Source organism: Manis javanica, chromosome 11 (genome assembly GCF_040802235.1).
Source record: "Manis javanica isolate MJ-LG chromosome 11, MJ_LKY, whole genome shotgun sequence".
Lineage (NCBI taxonomy): Eukaryota > Metazoa > Chordata > Mammalia > Pholidota > Manidae > Manis > Manis javanica.
Genome location: NC_133166.1, coordinates 91,165,702 through 91,189,953, shown reverse-complemented (window position 1 = coordinate 91,189,953; position 24,252 = coordinate 91,165,702). Strand labels below are relative to the sequence as shown.

General features: G+C 48.8%; 1 protein-coding gene across 4 annotated transcripts in view; it reads left to right on the top strand.

The window, feature by feature from the left end:
• The window catches only part of NMNAT2 (nicotinamide nucleotide adenylyltransferase 2), a 190,843-nt gene that overhangs the window by 156,391 nt on the left and 10,200 nt on the right, over window positions 1-24,252 (top strand). For all 4 annotated transcript variants that reach the window (XM_073216883.1, XM_037021089.2, XM_037021091.2 and 1 more), the window contains 7 exons: window positions 4,113-4,201; window positions 5,011-5,078; window positions 7,176-7,254; window positions 10,339-10,465; window positions 11,971-12,051; window positions 13,190-13,234; window positions 17,016-17,092. In XM_073216883.1, coding sequence (XP_073072984.1) covers window positions 4,113-4,201; window positions 5,011-5,078; window positions 7,176-7,254; window positions 10,339-10,465; window positions 11,971-12,051; window positions 13,190-13,234; window positions 17,016-17,092 — 566 coding nt within the window. The remainder of the gene's footprint in view (window positions 1-4,112; window positions 4,202-5,010; window positions 5,079-7,175; window positions 7,255-10,338; window positions 10,466-11,970; window positions 12,052-13,189; window positions 13,235-17,015; window positions 17,093-24,252) is intronic.

The following is a 24,252-nucleotide window of genomic DNA, read 5'->3' as shown; positions in this document are numbered from 1 at the left end:
TTCCTTTCTTGCTGACATTCAAGTTAGAGGCGAATCAGGCAATTAGTGAATTGCAGAGTGTAAACCCTAGTACTGTTAGTATAATCACAGAGGTACAACCTAAAAGATTGATGCTCAGGGGACATGGCATTGACAGCCAACTGCAAAGCCCCTGAAGCAAAGCAAACAAAAATGTCCAGAGAGAGAAGGACATTCTACATTCTGTGGTTCCTGATAGTTCCCTGGGAAGTTTCAATGTGCCATCTCCCTCTTTCTCCCTCATCACCTGGCTCAAAATTTCCTGCCAGGAATGATGTCTCCTTTAAGATAGGGTTTTCACCACCTTCACTATCCTTTCTGTGCATTTTTCTTCCTGCTCAGAGCATATCACTTCCCCATTCAGTAGCCTTCAGTGATTCCCAACTGTCTATATTTCTCAACTTTATGGTTGTTGTCTAATGTCTATGGTTCTCAAACTTACAAGAACGGAATAATCACCAGAAGCAACTAATTAAAAATGTAGACTGTTAAGTCCCAAGCCCAGGGATTTTGATTCAGTAAATCTAGACTGGGACCTAGGCATGTGCATTTTAATAACCTTCCCCTAGTGATTCTAGCACAAGTGGTCCACAGAATACACGCTACCAAACAGGGATCTCTGGCATAAAGGTCACACTCCTTGGCCAGGCCTTCAAGGACCAGGGGGAGTTTGATTTTCAAATTTGATTCCAGCTTACTTAGCCAACAGTACCTTCCTCACCCCTACCCCGACCCCTACCAGTTCCTACAGCCCAATCACAGTGATTAAGACTAGTTGGTAAGTGTGCTTTACATTCTTCAATGCCTGAGGGTTTGCTGAAATTCCTCACTCTCCTTGGAAATGCACAGTTACTCTCTCCTGTCCCTTTTCCTCCTTGCCTTTAGCATCTCAACTTTGTGTACAGTTCAAATGGTAGGTTGCCACACATTAATAGGTTGTGGCTTGCTTTTTATTTAAATTTATGATTGCTAGAATAGAATCCACTAGAAAATGCCAGTGTGCATTGCAGTAGTAAGAGTATTGTAATATTTTTTTTTCAGTTATTTCAACGTATACATTCATTTGTATGTATTGTGTCAAGATATAAAATGTATTTCTTACTGTGAGTTGCAGTAAAACAATAACATTGAAGGCCACGGCTATAGCACTCACTTGATTTGTCTCTCATTGGAGCCATCAGGATAGCCTTCTGTTTCTCTATTATTGTGACCCTTTGGAGATAATATATAAAGCCATCTTTACCCTTTTATCCCTCTATCATCATGGTGTTTTGTGCTCAGTGAATACTAGCTGAGTTAAATCAGCTGCATGATCACTGTCATGACTGTGCTGGGTTTAACTATTTCAGATCAAGCATCCTTTTTTAGGTGTAGGGACCCTTTCTTTCAGAAGTTGTCTCTTTGTGAGACAGTATACTCTGGAGCACTGCCAAGGGGAAGCGGCCCCTCACCTTGGCCAGAAGAAAAGGGTAACATTTTCTAAGGCAATGAGTTTCCTTGGTGCAGTGTATTTCCCCTGGTAATTCTGGAGTGTGGTCTGAGGAACGGAGTGGGTGGCTCTCTGGATGAAGATGACCCAGTGGAAGGACACCCTAGAGGGGCGAGAGTAGGCAAGGCAGCTACATGAGCCTTTGTTGAGATTTTGTTGTTCAAACACAAGTCACTCTGCCGGATGCTCAAGATCCCAAGAAGTCTTCGGCATGGGTGACAGACTGAACCGCATCTGGACCACAGTACATTTTCCTAAGCCTGCAGAGTGTCTCAAACAGCAATTTAATGGGTTAAGGTTATTTGAATGTAACTCATCTTAAAACCAGCTTGCTTCTCACATGTGGGTTAACTAGACATCTCCTCGTAGCTTGGGAGTTTGGGACCTCTTATCCACAGCAAGGTTCCTGACTTTGGAGAACTCAACACACGAAAGGAGTGAAGACACAACCTCTCAGAAACAATTTCGAGGCCCATGAACTGGGTGGACTGTGAGCTAGTAGGGCAGGGAGGGGATGGTGGGCGGGGCAAGCATGCGGGACGTGGGCTTGAGCTGGGCTTCAAAGGAAAAGCTCGAGTAAGTGGAGAGTAAAGGGAGGGCACTTTCTGGAGAGCAGGGAGAGGAAGGAAGGCCTGGCTTATGGCAGCAGAGCACCCGTGACAGCCAAGAGCCAGAAGTAAATGATGGTGAGGAAGACGGACGTGAAGGGCCACGGGAAGGGAGGAGGGGCTATGGAATTTATTCAAACACCGGAAAGATTTTGTCACAAGGCCTACACGATTTGTCCTCATCCTCAAAATAAGACTCGAAAACAAATAAAATAACATGACTTAAAAAAAAAAAAAAGATGACACACCTATTAGAGTGGCTAAAATAAAAAAGTACTGATAATACCAAATGCTAGTGAGATTGTACAGCCACAGGAATTCTCAGGCATTGCTGCATGGTGCAGCTTCTTTGAAGACAGTTAAGCAGCCTCTTGCAGATTAAATATACACTTCATACAATCCAGTAATTACACTCCTAGATATTTACCCAACTGAGTTGAAAACTTGTGTTCATATAAAAGCGTGCACAAGAATGTTATTTCAACTTAATTTAATCCTTGAAAACTTGAAACAACTAAGATGTCCTTCAATTGCTGAATGGGTAATGAAAAAGTGGTACATCTAGACAACAGAATATTATTCAGCAATGAGAAGAAATGAGTTATCAAGCCACAAAAATACATGAAGGAAGTTTAGAAACATATTGCTAAGTGAAAGAAGCCAGTCTGAAGAGGCTACATAATGTATGAGTCCAGCCATTTTTCATTTTGGAAAAGGCAAAACTATAAATATCACAAAAAAGATCAGTGGTTAAGGGAAGGGAGAGGGATGAGTAGGTGGAAAACAGTGGAATTTTAGGGTGGAGAAACAATTCTGTATGAAACTATAACGGTAGATACATGTCATCATCATGCAACTGCCAAAACCCATAGAATTTTACAAAACAAAGAGTGAATCTTAATGTAAACCATGGCCAATAGTTAATAACAGTGTGTCAGTATAGACTCAAGTGTGACAAATGTACCACACTAATAATAGGGGAAATGGTGTCGAGGGAACAGAGAAGAAGGTGGAGGGCTGACTACATAGAACTCTATGTATTAACTCTCTGTTCAATTATTCTGTAAATCTAAAACTCTGGTTAAAAAATTAAGTCTATTAATTTTTAATTAGGTTTATTGATTTTTTTTTTAACTCTAAGATTTCACATTGAAAGAAAAAAAAGGCAAACGTGATGAGAACTATTTTTAAGAGCGCCAACAAGGTAACCCTGGAGACTTGCTTGTCAAGGACACAGCTGTCCAAGCCCCTGTTCACTCACAGAATCCCTCACCTATAAGATAAAAACATGCTGTGCAAGCTCACGCGCTATGGGACTTGTGCAATAAACCCCCTTGAAAGTAAGACGACCCAAATTTTCATCCCCTTCCTCATTTCCTGGGGTTTCTTATGAAGATGATATTGGGCTTGTCTGGTAAATTTGAAAAAGCACCATTACAAATTCCTTGCAAAGAAAAAAAGGCTTTTCTCTGGCTGCACTTTGCTCAAGCAACTATAATGACAGGTTTTTCAGTCTGATTGTTAATTTTCCCTAATTAGGTAGAAGACCCTTTAAAATTGTTTTGGTGGTTTTTCTTTTCTGAGTAACCAGATGCAGCAATCAGCCCACCTTTCATATTTTAAGAAGGCTTCGCTTTCTTTTTTTTGTTTAACTACTCCTTTACTTTGGAATTTCTGCAAGTGATCAGACGGGTGATTTCCAATCTGTGGCTCTAATGGCTTTTAGTGAGATGCTTGTTTTAAATCCCTCAGAACTACACCAGCTTGTTCAGCAGAGGACCTTTAAAACTGGATTAATCCCCTTGAGTTCTAAATCCTTTGCTTTGGGGGCTTGAAGTCATTTTTTGAATCACCACAATTTGCTTTGAAGTTGGCACTTTCTGTTTAAATGGCAAGAGATGGGAAATAAGCCTTACAGGGCTGAACATATTGATTTCAATCATCACCTTTAATCCATACCTTTCCTCTATAATGTGTGGTTTTCTTCTCTTAATTAGAAAGAGCCAGAGATTATCTGCACAAAAGTGGAAGATTCATTGTGATTGGCGGAATTGTCTCTCCTGTCCATGACTCCTACGGAAAACAGGTGGGTCCCTCCCCAGCCCCTCTCGTCCCTCATCCTCCCTCATCCTCCCTCCCTGACTGGATGGCTTCTCTAGCATAAAGCTGCCGCAACTGCCATCCTTGCCACGATTTCTGGAAAGGAAACGCAGATGCCCAGTAGCAGCTTCCCATCTCTGGGCCATAGTCAGGCCCAAGCACATGGGTGATGGGCAGCAGCTGGGAGGACAGCTGCCCGTGGCCCCATCAGAACTCACTGAAAGCGGAGCCTGCGCCTGCACTGAGGGCCAGGTATGACTGGGTAAGGAGGCCAAATCATGGTCTGCTTATGCGCTGGGCACATGTTTCCTGGGATTCTAGGAGGAAAAGGCCTCCGCCTTTCATCATCTGATAAAAAATTCGTGTCCCTGCCCCTCCCTCCCTGCCACAGAAAACCGAGTTCTCCCAGGCATTCCCTTTCTCCCCCAACTACAGGTCGGTGGTCTGGAGGGAAGGGGGCCAGCTACGCAGCCAGATTGAGCCATGAGACAAGGCAGCATTTGCCAAGTCAGTCTCATCTCTACGTGGGGCACACACTGGCTGCTTCATCAGGGGAGACTGGCCTGTTGCCTTGCTGAGGGTGGTAGACTCCACACGACCTCCATTCTTTTTCCTTCCCCTGTGCCACTCCCTGCCTGTCTGTGTGGTAGATGGACAAGTCGAGGGGTCATGCCCTCACTCCTTGTCACTACTGAAGAATGGCTGCCCTTGCACGAGGGCTGGCCTGGGACGGCGTCTCGGGGAGGCTGCAGGGAGCGGGCAGAGCCTGCCAGTGACTGCTCTGTTCCTTCCCAGGGCCTAGTGTCCAGCCGGCACCGTCTCGTCATGTGTCAGTTGGCCGTGCAGAATTCCGACTGGATCAGGTAGGGCTGGCCTGATGGCGCCAGAGCGGGCGGCCTGGGACTCACTGGGGTGGTGGAGGAAGAGGAGGAGTCCTGGCAGCACTTTGGCTCCTGCCTGGGTCGGGGGGCCAGCGGAGACATCAGCTCCTTGCAGGCATGGTTTCACGGACCTTCAGGGGTGGCCCAGTGATGACTTTATTTTTAAGCAAGCAGTGGGGCCATGAAATCACAGAGGGAGCTTTCAGTGCCTCATGTTCCCTGGTACCCTTGGATCCAGGAGTATTCTTGGGGCTTCCAAAAACATCACTGGGCTTGGGGTGCAGCAAGGCCAGGAAGCCTGGGATGCCTCTCTGCTTTCCTCCCGGCACCCTGGGCGGGAGCTCGTGCCTTACCCTCAGACAGTCCCGGCCCAGTCCTCTGCTAGGATGGTAGATGCCTCGTTATCCTCCGAGCTTGCAGTGTAATTAAAGCAAGCCTCCACTAATTATGCTAATTATGCTCCCTGAAGTTCCTACAGTTATAATTTGCATGAGAAGATGACATTTAAAAAAAATAATAACACACCATTTGTACTGTAATTTCCCCCCATGGAAAAATCAGTGGCACCTAGAGGTTTCCATGGAAGGAGGGAAGTGAAGGGAAGCTGGCCTCAGAATGAGGGATGCAGAGTTGGGGGCATGAGATGGGGTGGCGGGGGTCAGGGGGTTCAGGTTCAGGGCACAAGCACCAATAGTAGTTCAATAGTGATCCTGCCGTTTGTGGGCAGTGATTGGTGGAGAAGCATGCCCTTTGTAGACTTCTGAAGGTGGATGTTAGAGAGAGAGAGGCAGCTGCCTTTCTTCAGGTGAGAAGCAGGCACAGTGAAGTCAAAGAGCTTGAGAGTTAACAGCACACCTGTGGTCAAGTCAGGAAGAAATGAGGCCTCTCAACACTGTATCTCATGATCTCCAGGGAAAAACGGGGTCCAGTGGGGAAAACACTGGGCAGAATGTTGTTACTGTCTGGATGTGATTAGAAGATTCTGAAATAATTCCCTCATCCATTCAACAAATATTTACAGGGCACATACTGCCCGCCCTGCCCTGCTCTAGGCACTTGGAAAATCAGGAACTCCAAGACTGAGATCACCAGGGAGGCTCAAAGCTGTCTCTAGAGATGGGGCTGGGCATGGCAGGCCCTGGACTCGGGGAGCCTTTCAGCGGCCAGATGTCTGCCCATCTCTGCCTGGGGGTGGTCTGGGATCAGGGCGGAACCAGGCTCAAGGAAAGCTGACTCCCCAAGGGTTTTCAGCTAGTGAGATCTCATCTCTGGGAACCTTAGGTGTGTGTGCATGGTGGGAGGTGGGCAGGGAATGCTCAGCTGCTGAGGAAATGTTTGGGAAAAATCCCAATTTAGCAGCTCCTGAAGCTGGCGATTAAGCTAAGGGCTTTATCAGGCTGGGGCTGGATCCCCGCTCATCTCACACCCCGGTGTGCAGAAGGGGTTGGCCAGCCTGCAGGTCTGTGCCCTCCAGCCTGACCGCCATGCCCACGTCCATGCCCCCAAGGTGCCCTACACACAGCGAGGCCAACGGGGCAGATCCCCAGCTCAGATAACTGAAGCCACCACTTGATGGTTCATTTAATCCTTATCACACTCTTCTAATCCCTGGCTCATTTAACCCTTCTCACAATCCTCTAAGATCTGGGGAGAATTCCCACTTTGCAGGTAAGAATAAGAGCAGGACACTCTGTGAAGCGCTTTACATACAAAACTCACTGAGCCCTTCTGATAGCCCTGTAAGAGAGTTACTGTCATTATTCCCATTTTACAGATGGCGGAAAAGAGCCCTGAAAGATTGCATAACTTTCCCAAAGCCCCACAGTTGGGAAATTCTGGGGCTGGGATTAAACCCTGGCAGACTAGTACCAGCATCAATAAGCCCAAATATACCTCTCTCGTCTTATTCAGGGGGAAACTGAGGCTCAGGAAGGCATTTCCAGCCCATGTTTTATCTGATTCAAGATCTCAGTATGTGGTCTAACCAGGCCTGCTGAGCTCCCTGAGCTGGGGGTCTTTGGGAGGGACCAGTAGGTGTGAGGATGGAAACTGAGGGAAATGTCTTTCCGCTTACGTCAGGGTGGACCCGTGGGAGTGCTACCAGGACACCTGGCAGACGACCTGCAGCGTGTTGGAGCACCACCGGGACCTCATGAAGGTGAGCGGGGCTGTGGCTGAGGGGTGGGTGGGCCACAGAAGCCAGGCAGGTCACCGAGAGGGGTGGCTGGCCTACTAACCTGGTTGGCCTTCCTACTTCTCAGCCAGCTGTGGGGAAAGCAGGACCGGAACAGCTCGAAGGAGAGAGGGAATTAGGAGCCCAGAGCAGCACCAGAGGCTGCCCCCTGCTTTGCTCCCCTTGCCAGATATGACTTGGGGTGGTTTTCATCTGGCCGCAAATTCAAGGTGGGATTCAGAAAACTTCAGAAAATGAGGGAAGAAGGAGCTGGGGCAGAGAAGAGCTCTGGGAGGAATCACAAGCAGCCAGTCCTCCTGCCCCACCCATTTGGGACCCATCAGGACTTCCTGCACAATGGGATGCTGTGCCTGAGGCATGTCACACCTGCCAGTCATTGTCCCGCCCCTCCTCACACCAGTCCCATGGCAGTGTTCTGATCCCTGTTTTATTAGTGGATAGAAGGAAGCACAGAGAGGTGAGCACATGTATCTGAGGACACACAGCGACTACTTGGTGAACACAGATGGGTGCCAGGGCTTGCCGCTAGGCTGCAGTGACTGAAGGGCTCATCAGCCAGTGGGTGAAGAAAGCACCCTCCGCAGATCAAAATCAGCCTTAGTCCCACAGCGACAGGATGAAAGCAGTACCACCGACAGCAGGAAGCCTAACCACCACGATGAGACTCACTCAGCCCCGCTCACCCCCACTGACCTGTGTGGTGTTCTCCCTGCCCAGACAACTGTCGAGTGGCCCTGCTCTGACACAGGGAGGGCCTCCACCCCTCTGTGTTTTCTACCGGAGGGCCTGGCAGAATCTTCTCCTTGGGGAGCTGTCAGCAGCCCCGATCACCCCACACTCCCACCTTCAAATTGTGCTTTCCTTTAATGGACATGGCGCTTTAGGGCTCCAGCCCATCCAGGAATCAAGAGCAAGAGCAGGGGACTAGCTGGCTGTCCCTTCATCTATCACATTTTCCCCCGTGGGGAGCAAAGACATCCATCTCCCTTTCCTCTGCTTTCAGAACCGTTCACACACATCCTGAGTCATTTCTGGTCTCCTTGCAAGGACTCCGACATAGGGTGGCACTGACTGGCTCTCTGTGCTGGCCTCAACAACGGCAGTAAGAAACGACATCCCATCTTACTGTATGAGGGTATATCTGTCAGAATGGGTCAAGACACACTGGTAACAAACACCCTTATATCTCTGGCTTCACACAGGTTTATTTCTCACACTACATGACACGTCAGCTGGGGGGTCAGCTGGGGGGGTCAGCTGGGGGGTCAGCTGACGGTCTGTGCTCCTTCTAGTTCCACAGGAGCCTCAGGTTCCAGGATGGAAAGGAGGAATCGGGGCCCTGCAGGCATGCCTGAACCCTGGCTTTACCAGCCGTCAAGCCTGGCTACTGTTTCACTATCTCAGTGCCTGGGCTTCCCAAACCATCCTTCAATTGCTCCTGCCCAGAGGCGCGGGTCTGGCCCACAGCACTCGGCCAGGAGCCCCAGTATGCAGTGGGGGGCACAGGTCAGCCCGGAATGTAAGCCAGGCTGGCCCTCTCCTCAGAGTGGCAGCCTGGAGCTTCTTCCTGATGACCCTGGGCATCCCCAATCCCAGCACTGGGCCAGTATTTCTGGCCTGAAGTAGGGACTGCCAGACAGACAGATGCAGGGCTGAAGAGGGGACTCAAGGCTGTTAGAAAGGCCAGCCCTTTTCTCCTTCTCTGCCACTGAACAAGTCGAATGAGACTATGAACGCATGTGGCAAGAGGAAGAAATTCCTCAGTTACTAGATCAGTTATTAAATGGGAACTTGGCATTTTCTGGGGGCAGTCTGTCCCTTCGACTCCACCAGGCGCAGCTGGGCAGATAGTCCTGCAGAGCAGGCTGAGAAGATCCCATGGTACCCCACCTCAGCTGGCCCCGATGTGACTGGATGCTGCTGTGACCTCGTCCGGGCAGGAATATTCCATGAGTGACAGCCCCCCCCCCAAGACAAATGCCTGCCCTTCCAGGGATCGTGTGCTGCTCTCTGTGGAAGAGGCACCTTTGGAGCGTTACCCTAGCCCCGGGGCTCAGGGTCCCCTGGCAGCAGGACTCAGCAATCCAGAAAAGGTGGTGGGTGGGAGTGGAATGCTGGCTTTCAAGGACAGGACCTTGAATCAGCAGTGGCCCTTAGGAAGCTGAACAGACTGGAAATTCATCCTTTGTTTCTCTGTGACCCAGTGGCTACTCCCCCGGCACCACCACGAGCCGGGAGGTTGCTTCTGGGTCGCCTGGGAAGAATGCTGCCTTATCAGCTCTCTGTTTTCTGCAGGACTAGGAGAAGCAACAGGCCAGATAACAGAGGACAATGGATAATATATGTAGGATTTCCATTTGGCTCTGGAATGTGTGTTCACACTGGCAAGCAGGGCACAAGAGTACCCAGAACCCTGCCCCCTCTTCCTGCAACACAAACACATCCTGCTCTGCCTGGCACCGCTCTCTGGCTTGGCCCTGTTATTGGCATCTCTGGCCTGGAGAGGCGGCAGGTGGTGACAGTGCCTGGTGTTTGTACGACCTTTCCCAAGCGTTCACGGCCCTTTGGCAGACGTGACCTCATTTGAACCCCGTGAAGCAGGCAGGTGGCTGGTATGCATGCTCCATGGAAGGTCACCACACTGGCTGCCATGTACAAAGCTCATGCCACATGCCAGGTCCTCTGTAGGCACCTTGCTTATGTTCACTTGTGTAGTCCTACCACAACCCAGCAAGGCAGCTATGTTGCCTCTGTGTTAGTCTCTTGAGCTTGAGTTTCAAGAGAAGTCAAGTAGCTATCCAAGGTCACACAGCCAGAGGGGTCAGAGCTCAAATTCAAACTCAGGACTGTGCAATACCACGTCCTGTCCTTTTCCCATTGAACTATCCTGCCTCCTGCCCAGCTAGTGTGGCCACATGGTGCAGCTGGGAAGAAAACCTACCCCCAGGGCTCTCCCTCAGCTCCAGACAATAAGTGTTTGGAGATAAGCAGGGACGCTTTTCATTGGTCACTTGGCTAACGACACTGACTACTTCTCCCTCTCCCCAGCGGGTGACTGGTTGTATCCTCTCCAATGTCAACACACCCTCCATGACGCCTGTGATTGGACAGCCCCAAAATGAGACGCCCCAACCCGTTTACCAGAACAGCAACGTGCCCACCAAGCCTACTGCAGGTAAGGGAACGCTGGGGTAGAGTGGTGGTTCTCAAACTTCAGAGTCACCCGGACAGCTCGTTAAAATCCAGATGGCCAGCTACCACCCCAGAAATTGATTCAGTAGGCCTGGGAAGGGGAAGAGAAGTTGCATTTTTAATGAGGTGATGCTCCTCCTCTGGTCCTGGGACCAGACTTTGAGGACCCTTACTGTAGAGCATCAGAAGGAGAGAGAGGAGAGAAGGGGGTGACAGTGTGCATTTTTCTTCTGTACTTAAATATAAATATAATTGCCTTCACTGATAATTAAAGATTCAAAAAGGACCATTTTTCTCTGCCATTTCCAAGAGGATTGAAGATTTCGCCTGAGGTCACCCAGTGAGGAAATAGCATGGCCAAGAGTCAAACCAGGCAGTCTGCATCCAGAATCACACACTCTGAGCCACCTCTTCAGTGACAGAGAACAGGGGGCTCCCAACACTTACCCAACAACTAGTACTGTATGCCCGAACACGGCTCAGTGCTTTCCATGGTTTCTCATTTAATGCAGTAATTCTGTGATATAGGTATTATGCTCCCGTTCACAAAGGGAAAACTGAGATTCAGAGAAGGCAAATGATTTGTCTAAGGTCACACAGCTCAAAAGTAGAAGAGCCAGAATTCATATTCAGGACTAATTCCAAGGTCTATATTCTTTCTAATATTCAGGGCAGTTGCAAGAGACAGATCCGATCCCCCAAAAGAATTACTTTTCAAGCCTAGAGATCATAAGTTGTTATATCTTTAGTCTCTTATAAACAGGGTAATTCACAAAGAAGAACCAGAATTTCATAGTTTGCATACAGCTACATGTGGGGGTTCAGAAAAATTTTCTGGATTAGAGCTCAGAGAGATCATTGAAAACCATATCCCTCCCAGCCAAAGTATGTCTGATTGTTCTAAAGACCATGTGCAGGGGAAGGAATGCCGTTGCCCAGCAGAAATTATTTCACATAAGTTCTTTGCCACCCGCCAAGTCTCCTTGAATCTGGGTGTTAGTGTTCAGTGATGGGAGTGGCTAAGGAAATGCTCGTGGTATTAAAAAATGAAAAAATCAAACAGCATATATCCCCTTTAAATGTAGAAAATGATCAAACTTGTTATGTAGACATGTCTGCATAATACACATTTTAAAAAATGGAAGAAAATAAATAGTATGTCAATATATTAGTGGTGGTTATCTCTAGGGGTGGAATTATGAGTGCTTTTTGTTGTCCTCTTCGTTTATTTTCCAATTTTTCAACAGTATAATAAATATGACCAGAAAACAGATTTCAGTCTATGGCTCAAAATGCTTGTGCCTTGGACTATGAATGAGAAGAAGGAATTTTGCTGCCATGTTTCTGTTCTTTTTCTCTACCCTCCTTTTACCCCCACCACCCACCCCACCCCCGTTGTTTACAGTGGCCCAAATGCCGGGCTGACACAAGTGTAAGTTGTGAGTCGTTCTCTCCCTCTCTCCCCGTCTGTCTTGCTCTCTCCCACAGCCAAGATCTTGGGAAAGGTGGGAGAAAGCCTAAGCCGGATCTGCTGTGTCCGCCCGCCCGTGGAGCGCTTCACCTTCGTGGGTAAGGGCACGGGAACCTCTTTCCCCGTCCTGTCGGCTCTTTCCTCCCTCCCTTCCTTTGTCCAGCAAACACCCCCCAGCACCTGCTATGGGGCGGCCACTTACAGAGCGACCATTGAGAGGAAACAGGTGAACGGGAATGTCTCTAGGCCTGCAATGCCAACCTGTTTTGAGAGTCCAGAGGGCATGATCACTGGGCCGGGGGCCACCTGGGAGACCTCAGTGGTCATGTGCTCATTTCCCACCCTCCACAGACAGTTCTGTATGCCTAAGAGTTTTCAGGGGACCCAGAACACTCCCTCAGGTTCTCCCCGCTCTGGCAGTATCTGTGCTCTTGCCAATAGACTAAGAACGTACATGCTCTTCCTTGAATTTTGTATTTTGGCTGCTTCCCCATGGCCTTAGCATGGATGAGAATATCAGAGTCCTTGGGGCTCTTTCAGAGGCCCCAGATCCAGCTCTGCAGAACTGCTGAAGGGCTAGACCTCATTCTTTTGATTCTTTGGGGCCAACTTCCACGATTTCTGAGATTTCCAATTTCAGTCATGTTGAAAGGGACTCAGAGAGATGGTTGAAGAAAGGAGGCAGGGTACTCAGATGGTATCTCTGTGGTTTTGTGCCCACTCAGGAGCATGTGTCAAGGGCTCTCTCTCACGTCTTCCTCTGGCCCTTGCTGCATTCTGCCATGTGAAAAATCACAACATGCTTAGTTTTACTTATTCTTTAACCTCTCCCTAAGGGGAGAGGGACACCTCCTTTTGACTCTACAAGCTGTCTCCCTAGGGTGGGGGGACCTCCCTAGGTGTGGCCAGCCTCCCTGATGTACAGAAAGAAACAGAAGGCGCTCAGCATGAGTGTGCGTGTGCTCGTCACTGGCTCTCCAGCGAAGCCGTCTGATTCTGAAAGTCCTCCAAATGTGAAGGCGTGCCCTGGCACATGAGGAGAGGCTCCCTCTCCATTCCAGGCTGGCCTGTGCTCTCCATTCACTCTGCTCAGATGCTCCCTGTGCAGGGAGGCAAGCGGCCCTCCCCGACTCTCCCCAGCCCATCCCACGTACTCCTCCCAAGGAGACCCTTGGGTGGACCATGTGTTGGGAAGCCGGTTCCCTAATGCTTCTGCCCTCCCTCTTTTCTCCCTAGATGAGAATGCCAATCTGGGCACTGTGATGCGGTACGAGGAGATTGGTGAGTGGGGCTGGGAAAGGGGGGGCATTTGAGCCACGTGCCTCCACCATGAACAAAAGCAGGAGGAAGCTGATGCTACCTTCGCAACCTCCATGCAGCCTTCGGTGAAGGTGAAGGCATCTACTGCCTGTGTGAGGCCATGCAAGCCGAAGGCCAGAGCAGGTGGAGTGTTACGCACAGCCGTCAGATAGGAAGTTACTGGAAGTGGGCGGAGTCCTGGGTAACCCTGAGAAGCAAACCAGAAATCTTCCCAAGGTTCTAGAGTGGGTGAGAGACACAAGTGGGTGACCCACATGTCTGAAGCTGATAAACATCAGACAGATGCCAGAATGGAGCTGGAGCTGGCACAGATTCCAGGTGCCAAGCAGAGTCAGTGACAACTGGAATGCCTGGATCTCTAGGATAAGGGGCAGCCTGGTTTCCTGCAGGCATCTCAGTCTTATACTTGCAGCTGCAAAGATACTCCAGGCCCACTCTCCTGGTATTACTCTGTCTGAGGCTGGAGGTCATTGGCTCCTGCTGGGATCCTGGGAGGTATGGGGCTGTATCTGAGCATCAGGTTCTCCCAGGAGGCCCAGCAGATGTGACATCATTTCAAGGGGCTTCTCTGGGTCTTGTCCTCTGACCCGAGATGCAGTGGTGTTCCTGAGCTGGCTCATACTGGTTTGTTAGAACCACTTGAAAGCTTCTTAGGAATTTTGCCAACCAATTGTTAAATGCAGCCCATACTAAAAATCAAAGTATATTAAGTAACAGTTAAAATAAATAAATTGTATTACAAATGAAGATAATGAGTACTCAAAACTCCTCACTTCCTAGTTATTTTACCAATGTTAATACCCTTTATTCCCCAGCACATCACAAAAAAAATGACACTTGGCCTCCTGGTTGCTCCCCAAAGCATCTGGCTCCAGGCTCCACAGCCCCAATTCCCCAAAAGGCAAGGATGGGAGCAAAAGCCTCGCACTCCCACTTCCCTGCGGTCCCACACCTGGCCAGAACTACCTTCCCGGAGAAGTCTGGAGCAGCAGAGCTCAGAGCAGTCTGCCAACTTTTACCTGTATTCCACTGTATATTTCTCTCACTCTTTGTTCCTGAAACAATGTATTGTGGCCAAAGAGGTTCAGCTGTGACCTTGTTTACCTTCCCAGCAGGCAGGGCGAGTGCCCTGGGGAGGTCCCCCTCCTGCTGGGAGGCCAGGCCAGTGGTATTTGCACAGCACTGCTGCATGCCCCATGCCCTCAGGAACATTTTCGTGCTGGGGGCAGAGCTGGTCTCAGCCCCATCTTACTCTTCTTTCAGAGAAAGGAAAGCCGGGTGGCTACAGCTGTCAGGATGGATGCGTGGCCTGCAGTGGTACAGGTGGCGGCTGCCTCGGTGTGCAGGGGGAGCTGGAAAAGGCCGCAGGGCTGGGCTTCACATAGCCAGGATTCCTGGGAGGGGAGTGTGGCAGCAGAGCGCTGATTCTGGCTCCCAGCCCTGGATGCTGGGATCAGAGTGAACTGGAGGAGGAGGTGCAGCTGGAAGCTGGCTGCCTGCCGCTGCCAGACTGTGGAGCTGTGGGGCCCTCTGGTTCACGCATCCCCTTTTTTGATATTCCTTTGCACACTTTACAAGAAGAAAAGCCCATTTTCTCCTAGCTTAGCATCTATGGCGCCTTTTCCACGTTCTTAAGCAGCTGACTGCTCCTGGTGGGCTGCCCCAGACCAGAGGCGTGCATCCGTCCCGTACAATAAACCGGGAGAAGTCACTGCTGCCCTCCAGTGGCCACACATGGGAGCCTAAGCCCTGCTAGGGCCTCTGGTCTGGGACAGAGGCATCTGTTTGGCCTGCAAGAAAAAGTGGAGACCCCACTCTTTAACCTTCTGTTCTTTTCCTTAAAAAAAGGGAATCCAACATTATACTTGAAGGGGAAGTAAGTCTCTGGCCTGGGAATAGACAAGCAAGTCATTTTCGTGGCTGCAGAGCAGGGGTTCTCAACTGTGGGCTACTGACAACTGGGGGTGGATAATTCTCTGTTGTGGGGGTCCCGTGTGACCTGCGGGACGTTCAGCAGCTTTCCTGCCACCTAAGCACTAGATACTAATAGCACAACCCCCTCTCCAGTCCTGATAACCAGAAATATCTCCAGACATTGCCAAATTCTGGAGACAAGATGAGTGAAAGCCATCAATACAGAGAAAGATGAGGGCCAGCACGTCCTCTGGACAAGGCTGCCTAGTTGAACTGTTAGGCAACCAGAGTTACAGAGTCTCAGCCTTTCAACAGAGAACTGACCTGGAACTCTGGGTGGCTCCAAGTAGGGGATGGAGAGCAACAGGATTCCAGGAATGAAGCCCGTCTGGCTTCTCTCAGCCATACCAAGACTGGTTCATTTCCACAGATGGGGAGTTGGGCCAGCAATCCAATGGTGTGACATGGAGGAGGCAATCACACTAAGTAGGACAGACATTTCCCCCAGGGCACCGATGCTGCAAGAGCAGGGTCACAGCAGCCAACACCGCCCTGCCCCACGTGGCTCTTAGCCTGTCTTCATGGCCTCTGTGGTTAGCTCGTCTGTTGTTCACTTATTCACTACGTCCTGAGCACCTACTGTGTGCAGGTCACTCTGCCAGGCCATGGGGATATAAAGATAAATTAAGGTCCCTATGCATAAACAGATCACTAGGCTACAGTAGGACATGGAGAAGAGAGGAGAGGCTGCAGGACTATTTCAGAGTTAAGACTGCAGTGCTCCATGGGGCTCCTGAGGATAGGCTGCCAGGGTGGGATGGTGAGGTGGATGGTCTGTCATCAGCCCAGCAGCCTGCCACCGAGCCATCTGGAAACCCCTGCGTCAGGAACAAGCTCGCCATCTGAAGGTCTGTCAGGTCCCTGAGCTACCTGTGCGGCCTAAGGCAGGCAGGCAGGGCTGTCGGTCATCTCAGCCTCAGGTCCAGGGTGGCAGTGGTCTCTGAAAGACTCGGCAGGGTGGTCTTACTCTCTGACAAGATGCCCACAGCCTCGGCCTCTTGAGGAGGGCCGGGGATGCCTGGGAATCAAACACACCACCCTGAGCCATGCCCCCAGCAAGGTCCCTCCCCAAATGTTTCCAAGGATCCCAGGATTCTTCATCCCCATTGCTCGGTTTTAATGAGCAAGTCAGTTTCCTGCCTGTTCTAAACGATAATGGGCCTCCCTGGGATAGTTCTGCATGGATTTAATGAAGGAAGAAAAACAACTGACAGGCAGGAAGTGTGCCTGGGAGCTGGGGCTCGGCCTTGCTTCTCAAGCCCTTTGCTGAAGGCAGTGGCCATGTAAGAGAAGACATCTGATGGCCTCAGCTGCCGCATGGCGTGCTCAGTGTGCCCTTGTTCTCCCCGCCACGGCAGCGCTTGTGATTCTAGAGACGGATCTGGGGTGACACAGGGCCACAGAGAAGCCGAACTCCGCTGATACTTGAGTTCAATACAGAACAGGGAGAGAGGCCTTTAGACCTTAGACAAGACACAGCCGGCTCGGTCTCTGTTAGGATGCCCGACCATCCTGGTGTAGCACTGACATTCCTGTGTCCCCAGAAACCCCTCGGTACCAGGCAAACCAAGACTCCCTGAAGTAATTCTTCTCACAGGGGAAGAGGCTGGTTGGAAGGCGAGCCTGAGGGAGAGGCCAGCAAGGTTTCTGCACCGCACACACTGTGGTGCCGGAGTGCCTGGAAGATCTGGGCTCTGGAGTTCACTGGGGAAGAACAATTCCCAGGTCCCCACTTACGCCCTTTGCAAACTCTGTTCCCTCTCCATAGAGCTGCGGATCTTGCTGCTGTGTGGCAGTGACCTGCTGGAGTCCTTCTGCATCCCAGGGCTCTGGAACGAGGCAGATGTGAGTAGCCAGGCCACCACAGCTGGCATGGGGAAGGGTGGGGAGGGTGCACTTGATTTTGGCCTCTAGTCTTCCCACTCCCTGTGGCCTCCATCCCCGCCCTGAGGCTCTCACCCACTATGAGCTCCCAGAAAGGTAATCCCTTCGCATCACTGTGGAAGGGAATTGCCACCTACCCCAAAGGTCATCCTACTGCATTTTTACACTCCTCATGCTTGCTCTGTGAAGCCTGGCGTGGCGGGGCAATCTGAGCCATAGAATACCTTCTCCAAGTAGTGCTTGAGGTGGTAGGGGGGTGGGGGTGGCAGAGGGTAGCCCAGGAGGGAAGGCTTAAAAAAAATCCTTTATCCTTTTGAGATTGTTGTGTCTTTTATTTGTTTTTGATTCCTTTAGAAAAGGTACCACCCTAGAATTCCCTCAACAAGAGAAAAGGGGCCAAGTTAATGGCAAAAGGTCAGGAGGATCCTTCTGGCAATTGACTTGGGATAGAGGGAACCAAGAAGTTAAATTTACAAAACTTAGAAGCTCAGTTGACATCTTTTGCTGCCAGATCTGACTGTGATGGCCTTAAACCAGCTAATTTATAAGTTAATCACCCTTAATAGATACATTCATTCTTACTCTTTCATTAATTAATTTGATTGCCTGAGCTAATGCTAGCTTCTAATCCCATAGCCCTGCGCAAGTTGGGGTCTCCAGGCAGCCATTCCATACCTAGTGCTTTTTTATTGACTTGCTATATGATCCTGTGCAAGTCACTCAACTCCTCTGGGCCTCAGAGCTTTTTTCTCAGTTTTATTGATATATAATTGACATATAACATTATATTGGTTGAAGTTGTACAACATAATGCTTTGTATATGTATGTCTATACTGTGAAATGATAATCACAATTAGTTAACATCCATCACCTCACATAGTACAACTTGTTTTTTTAAAAAAATCTATAAAATTGATAGAATGTTATCTATAGCATTCTGAGATTTTAAGGAAATATACAATACAGTCCTTGCCCCCAGGTATTAGGTGGCAAGACACACATATGACATTTTTTCATGTGCATATACATGTCTCTGAGAGAGAGAGGGACACTCTTTAGGATCAGAATCAAGATTCCAGTTTTACTCCAACACAATTGCTGGCAAAACAGATTCTGAGCATCAATTTTTCCCATCTCTAAAATGAGCATAATAATTTACCTACCTTTGTACGTGGTAATGGTCTGGATGGGAATATCTCAAAACAGATGGCTTTTGCCTCAGAATATAAACAAGAGCCAAGCATTGGAATTTGTCTCAGTAAATATCATCAGTGAAATATAGTCAATAAATAAACAAAAGTGACTAATAAAAAAAATGTACCTACCTCGGATTTCCAGAGAATTAAATGAGATTGTCTATGTGAAATGCCTAGCCTAGTGCCTGACACAGTTACATGCAGTAAAGGTTAATAAGTGCATTTACCTAAAAAACACATAGATGTCCACATATATATTCCAAGTGAAGAGCATAAATGCTAACATGCTGTGGTATAACCAAGAGGGGAGAATGAGTTTCAGCAAAGCAAACTATACTGTGTAGTCCTTCCATCTCTACCTCTGAACAATTTCCTGCAGGTGAAATTCTAAACCTCCTTTCAGTTCTGGATTAAGTGGTTTAATTAACTTTTACTTCCCTGTACTTCACAAGCTGCTGTGGAAGTAAAAAGTAATGGGAAAAATTCCGTACAAGATCTCAGCAAAGCTCGAACCCCTGGGGAGGCCGGGCAGACCTGGAGGGATTAAGGTGCAGCGGGGGCAGCAACCTGAGGGGCCTGAGGGGTGAGCAGGGAATCTCTCTAGGGCCTCCCTCTCAAGGGAGCCTCAAATTTACAGGTTGGGGCCCTGGAGGCACAACCAGCCCCTTCTTGTTCCTCCCAGTTAGATTCCTCCTCTTGATTTCTCTCTAAAATGGCAGCTCTGGATGTTGTCAGATCCCACTCAGAGACCACGAAAAAGGGCCCAGGTCTTCTCTTCCGGTTGGTCCCTGGTGCTGAAATGGCCTGTTGGTTAAGACAGAAAACGAGAGAAGCCAATGGCTGTTGATTTGCTGGGAGTGTGACAGTGGAGGTGGAGAAAGACCCTCATCTATTCAACCATTCCCCACTTAGCTGGTCACCCTGGCGTTCCGGAGCACTCGGCCTGGCAGGTGCTCCCGGAGGGCACACCAAGGGGCCAGCGGGGACCACATGCCATGCAGAGTGGTGCGAATTCCAGTCCACAGCACCAGCAGCCGGGGATTTGGGCCAAGCAGACGCCCAAAGCTCACTCCAGAGGCTTTCTGGGGCCATTTAGAGCTCTCCCTCCTCGTTCTCACCCAGCCAATTGCTCCATCCCCTCATTTAACCCACAGCCAATCTGTGAGGTCCTTAGAATTATGGCACCTGAAGTAGAGGCAAAAAAAAGTCAAGGAGCTATTTCCTTACATAATTAGTGTGACTCTCAGCCTACAACAGAGGTGTGCCAGAAATACCACATGTGGTTTATTTAAATCAAATTAAAATTCAACTCCAGATCTCCATTCCACAGGAATGATGAGTAGTCTCAGGCATTACTCACTAGCAGAGGCCAAGAGGCTTTTGTGCGCGAGCCCTGAACACAAATATCAGCTCTTCAGGGTCCCCACAGGCAGCTCCCCTAATGTGGGCCTTCGTGGTCCCTTGAAGTTGGAGGCACTTTGCTCCATTCCCCCGTGGGCACAGGACTCCCAGCTAAGTCCGGAAGCCCAGAGCTGGGCCCCACCCACCTGTGACCGCCAGTCCATTTTCTTCTGAGGCTTTGCCCCCAGGGTGCTGTCTGGGAGGGAGGAGAGGAAGATCTAGCTTCTTTCTAGTGTGGAAGTGGGAGGGTGGGGAACAGGAAAAGCTCTTTTTGCTGTTCTGAAGGTATCTCCCTGTCTTGTCAATGGGTTTCAGTCCCGGATAAGTTCACTATGGATTCAATGGGACCGAAAAAATGACAATGGAACGTTTTTGGGGCAAAAGGGTGTATATGCAATTTTATTCCCACGGTAGCATGTCAATCACTAGAATCCACTCAGAGCAAGTCTGCATGCAGCAAGCCAGTCTGTGCCTCTGCGCCTCTCCATCACAGCCTCCTCATCTCTGTGCTCAGCACTGCAACCCCTCCAGTCTCTGCTCTCCTGAAGCCATGCAGCCCAGAGCCCTGGGCAGAGCTGTTTATATAGAGTCAATAACAACATATTGCCCACATGTGTACAGTCAGCAAGCCAACCAGAGTCAGGTGAGGATCCTGGCCATAGGAACCCTCACTTTCTCCCTACTTCCCTATTTGCTCTCTCCTTCTCAGGACATCTAGTAAAATCTCTTAGTTTAAAGCCACTGACTCCAAACTATTCTATTTTCCACCCTGCAAATTAAAGGGCAAGGTCTGGTAAAGGATCTGGTTCTCTGCTAGACATAGGGTTGGGGTCAGGCAAAGGGTATAAAGGGATCACAAAACTAGTTAGTAACTCAGTTAATTATTCCACCGTCCTCATTTGGGGATGTTTGGATCTCAGGGTCTAGAAAAGGAAGCTCTTTCTTTTAAGACTAGGCATTGGGTGAGCCCTGCTTATTCTACTAGAAAGTTCTATCAAGAAGTTGCCTAGAAGCAGCCCATTTTAGAGTTTTCAGTGCCTAACCATGAGGTTACGAGGGTTGAGGTGCATACAGGTCAAGGGCTTCTATCCCAGGTTTCGTTCATTCATTCAATCTTTATCAGATGCATTTCTCTTTACTGCCTCAGGTCCTGAGTGATACTTGTTGGCTACAGACCTCTGCTCAGTGGCTCCACATCCTGGTCTCCCATGTCTTCTCCAGAATCCTCAGAAACAAGGCAGGAAGGAAGTCACTCATTCAAACAACTCTGGGCAGAAATTGGAGCCTTTCTACCCTCTGCTAAGAAAGCTCAGAGGGGCCGTAGAGAGGATTTGCCCCCAGCCAGGCTGGGAAGCCGCTGAGACAGTCTGTTCCACAGCAGGACTGCCAAGCTTCCTCCAGCACAGGCAGAAACTCTGCTGAGCTGCTCTTTCTCCTTTCATTTGGATTCCTGGGTCCATGCTCTCCATCCAAAAATTGAATTACCAACTAAAGGCACGGCCCACTGCCACCCACACACATCCCTTGGGCATTTCCGATTTGGCAAAAAGATCCATTAACCCTCAGTGAATTCTAACCTCCTCTGACCAGTAATGCACCCCTTCGCCTCACATTCCATGGGAGAAAAAAATGCCATACATATTCATCCAGCTTCTCTCCACTGAGTACAAAAAAGCTGTCTGATGGCCTGGCAGTTGGCCTTCTCATTCTTGACTCATGAAAGAAATCAAGATCCAGATTCCTGGACTAGCCTTGGAGGTTAGGACCCAGTCCCCCTAGCTCATCCCCCTCCCGGATTTTTTATTAGACAACTAGGCTTCCTGAGGAGACCTGATCTTGGCTGTGCTGGGTCATAACCGCACCACCAAAGCAGGTATGCAGGCATGGGCCAGGGTCTGTGGGAAATCAAGGCCACAGGATAATGGCTCAGCATGGACAGATTTGTGAAGAGGGAATCTTTTATACTCCCCTCCTCCAAACAAAGCCCGGGGCCTAGGGCTCTTATGCTGCCAGCCGCTTTGTCCATCATATTATAACAGGAAGGCAGTCTGGCAAATGAATTCTGGTTCAAGCATTCTTTCCTTCAGTCAGTCTTTCAACTAAGACCTCTCAAGTGCCTGGTGTGAGCATAAGAACAGTATTTGTCCTTCAGGCACAAAAATATCTTACTTTTTTATTATATTATTATTTTTTATATTACATAAAATAAAACATGTAAAAGGCATAGAAGAATTCCTGAACTTAGTAAGCACTCAATAAATGTTGTCTGTTATTAATTTATTGGTTTTAAAACTTTTATTGAGTACCTAGCGTGTGCCAGACATTATTCCTGGGCCGAAAGAAAGAGAAAACAAAATAGACAAAATTCCTCACTGTATGTACTTTACTTTCTAGGGGGGAGACAGACAATAAATACTTGGATTATTTCTCAGGGATCATCTCAGTTAACCCCCATAGAATGCCCCCAGGGAAGTGGAATTTCTGTTCCCTTTTGCAGATATGGAGACCAAGGTGCACACAGATTGTGACTTGTCCAAGACCTCACGGCCACTGAACAGTGGGACAGGATTTCCCACAAGCCTTCAGATCCTTAATTCCAATAAGGCAGATAAGTGAGAAAGTGATACATGTAATTCATAGCAGACCACAAGGGAGGAGGTAACCCTTGACGGAGGCTTTGAATGATGGCCAGGATTGGGCTAAGTGGGTAAAAACAGAAAGGCATTTTGGGGTTGAGAGAAGGCTGTTTCAGCGGGGAGGAACAAGACCTTTTGGGGGAGATGATTCTGGCTGGTTGAAATAGAGGTTTATCTCAGTCTTTATTTGAGAAGTTTTCAACTTTTCAGCAAGCAGGTAAAATCATTAAACTTAATGATTAAATGTGTTCACCCTCTCAAATGGTATTTGCATTTGAAATGAGCAAGTGTCAATAATTAACCCAAAGGAATGAAAATCTAAAGGTGGAGGAACATTAGGTGCCAGAAATGGGCCAATGAGAAAATTGTTTTTCCTTCTCTTTGCACTTCTCAAAGCCCAACAGTCCACAGGTTGGCTCTAATTGGCTGTATCCTACATTTTTCCAGCCAACCAGCCATGGGCTAACTGCTTCCTACATCCACCAGCTATGGGAAAACAACCAAAGAAAATAAACAGAGGAAGAGCCTGGGGCCCTAGCCAGTCCAGAAGAAATCCCAGGGCTCCAGGACCAATGGAGCAAAGACAAACATTGGTTTTTCAGGCTCAGATGGTTTTTATCAGACAGTGTAATCCCAGCCAGGAAGCCCAGCGGACACTTCCACCCTGGGGATTAGGCCCCCAGGCTGCTAAAACCAAAGCTGAATTTACAGACCCAGGGGAAGGAGGCTTAGCACCTACCATGGGAGCTTCTGCTTCTTCTGTGAAGAGCTCTGGTTTTGGTTTTCTGACTTTTGACTTGAGTCTGGAATCCCTTGGTTCCCACACCCGCAAAGTAGAAATGGGAGTGGAGACGATTTCCTCTGGGAACACCCCTCGTGCAGTATCATTCATTTATTTGCACTAAGTGAGCCATCCTGGAAATGCACTCCCACCTCTGACCATACCTGGTCTTCCCCACAGAGAGGAGCGTTGCAGGAAGGGGGGAGCCAGAACCAGGGTGGAGGATTCTTTACTGAAATGGGTGGAGCATGTTTCAGAAACCCCTCACCTACTCTTTGCACTGCAAAGAGAAGTGCAAAGAGAAGGAATGTCAGAAGCCTGACATTCTCTCCTGCCGTCTTTTCTAACCTGCTCAGAAGTGTACAAATTATATACTCCAGGGGGCGATGTACAGTAATACTGAGGACTTCATTCCTGGTCAGCCTTGAGAGAAGATAAGAATATACAGTATTTTCAAATCTGAAAAGCTTCAAGTCACTAAAATATTCTTACAAGGTGGATTAGAAGAGGTGTGATGTGGTAGAAAGAGCCTTTAAAGGAATCCAGAGTGGGTTCAAATTCTCTTACTAGCTGTGCAGCTCATAAACTGGGTACTAAACATCACGGAGTCTTGGTTTCCCCATCTACAAATTGAGAGCTGAGATGCATATCTCAAGAAGATAGCTGTCTTAAGATTAAATGTAATAATAAATGAAGCCCCTAGTAGTGTGCCTGGTGCAGCCGGGTACCTTAAGAAATGTCTCTTTCCTTCCGTCCTGGTCGTCCAATGTTCATCCCCAAACATTCTTATCTGGAGCAGAAACGCAAGTGGGCTCAAGTCACCCACAGCCTGTACCTTGAGAAGAGAGCACTGTTTTGGGGAGACACCCAGGATTCTGAGCCCTGATCTCAGAATGATCCTACAGAGGGTCTCACCAGTTAGGCTTGCCTGGGTAAGTCAATACAAAGAGGATCCAGTTGCTAAGGGAAGTCAAGTCCTCTGTTTAAAATGCTTACAGCTTTTCTTTGCAGTTGGAATGAAACCCCCTCTTTGATCTGGTCCTTGTCTACTTTTCTACTTCTCTGTGCTCCAGTCCCACCTGGTCTTCTCCTTCTTCTTCTTCTTC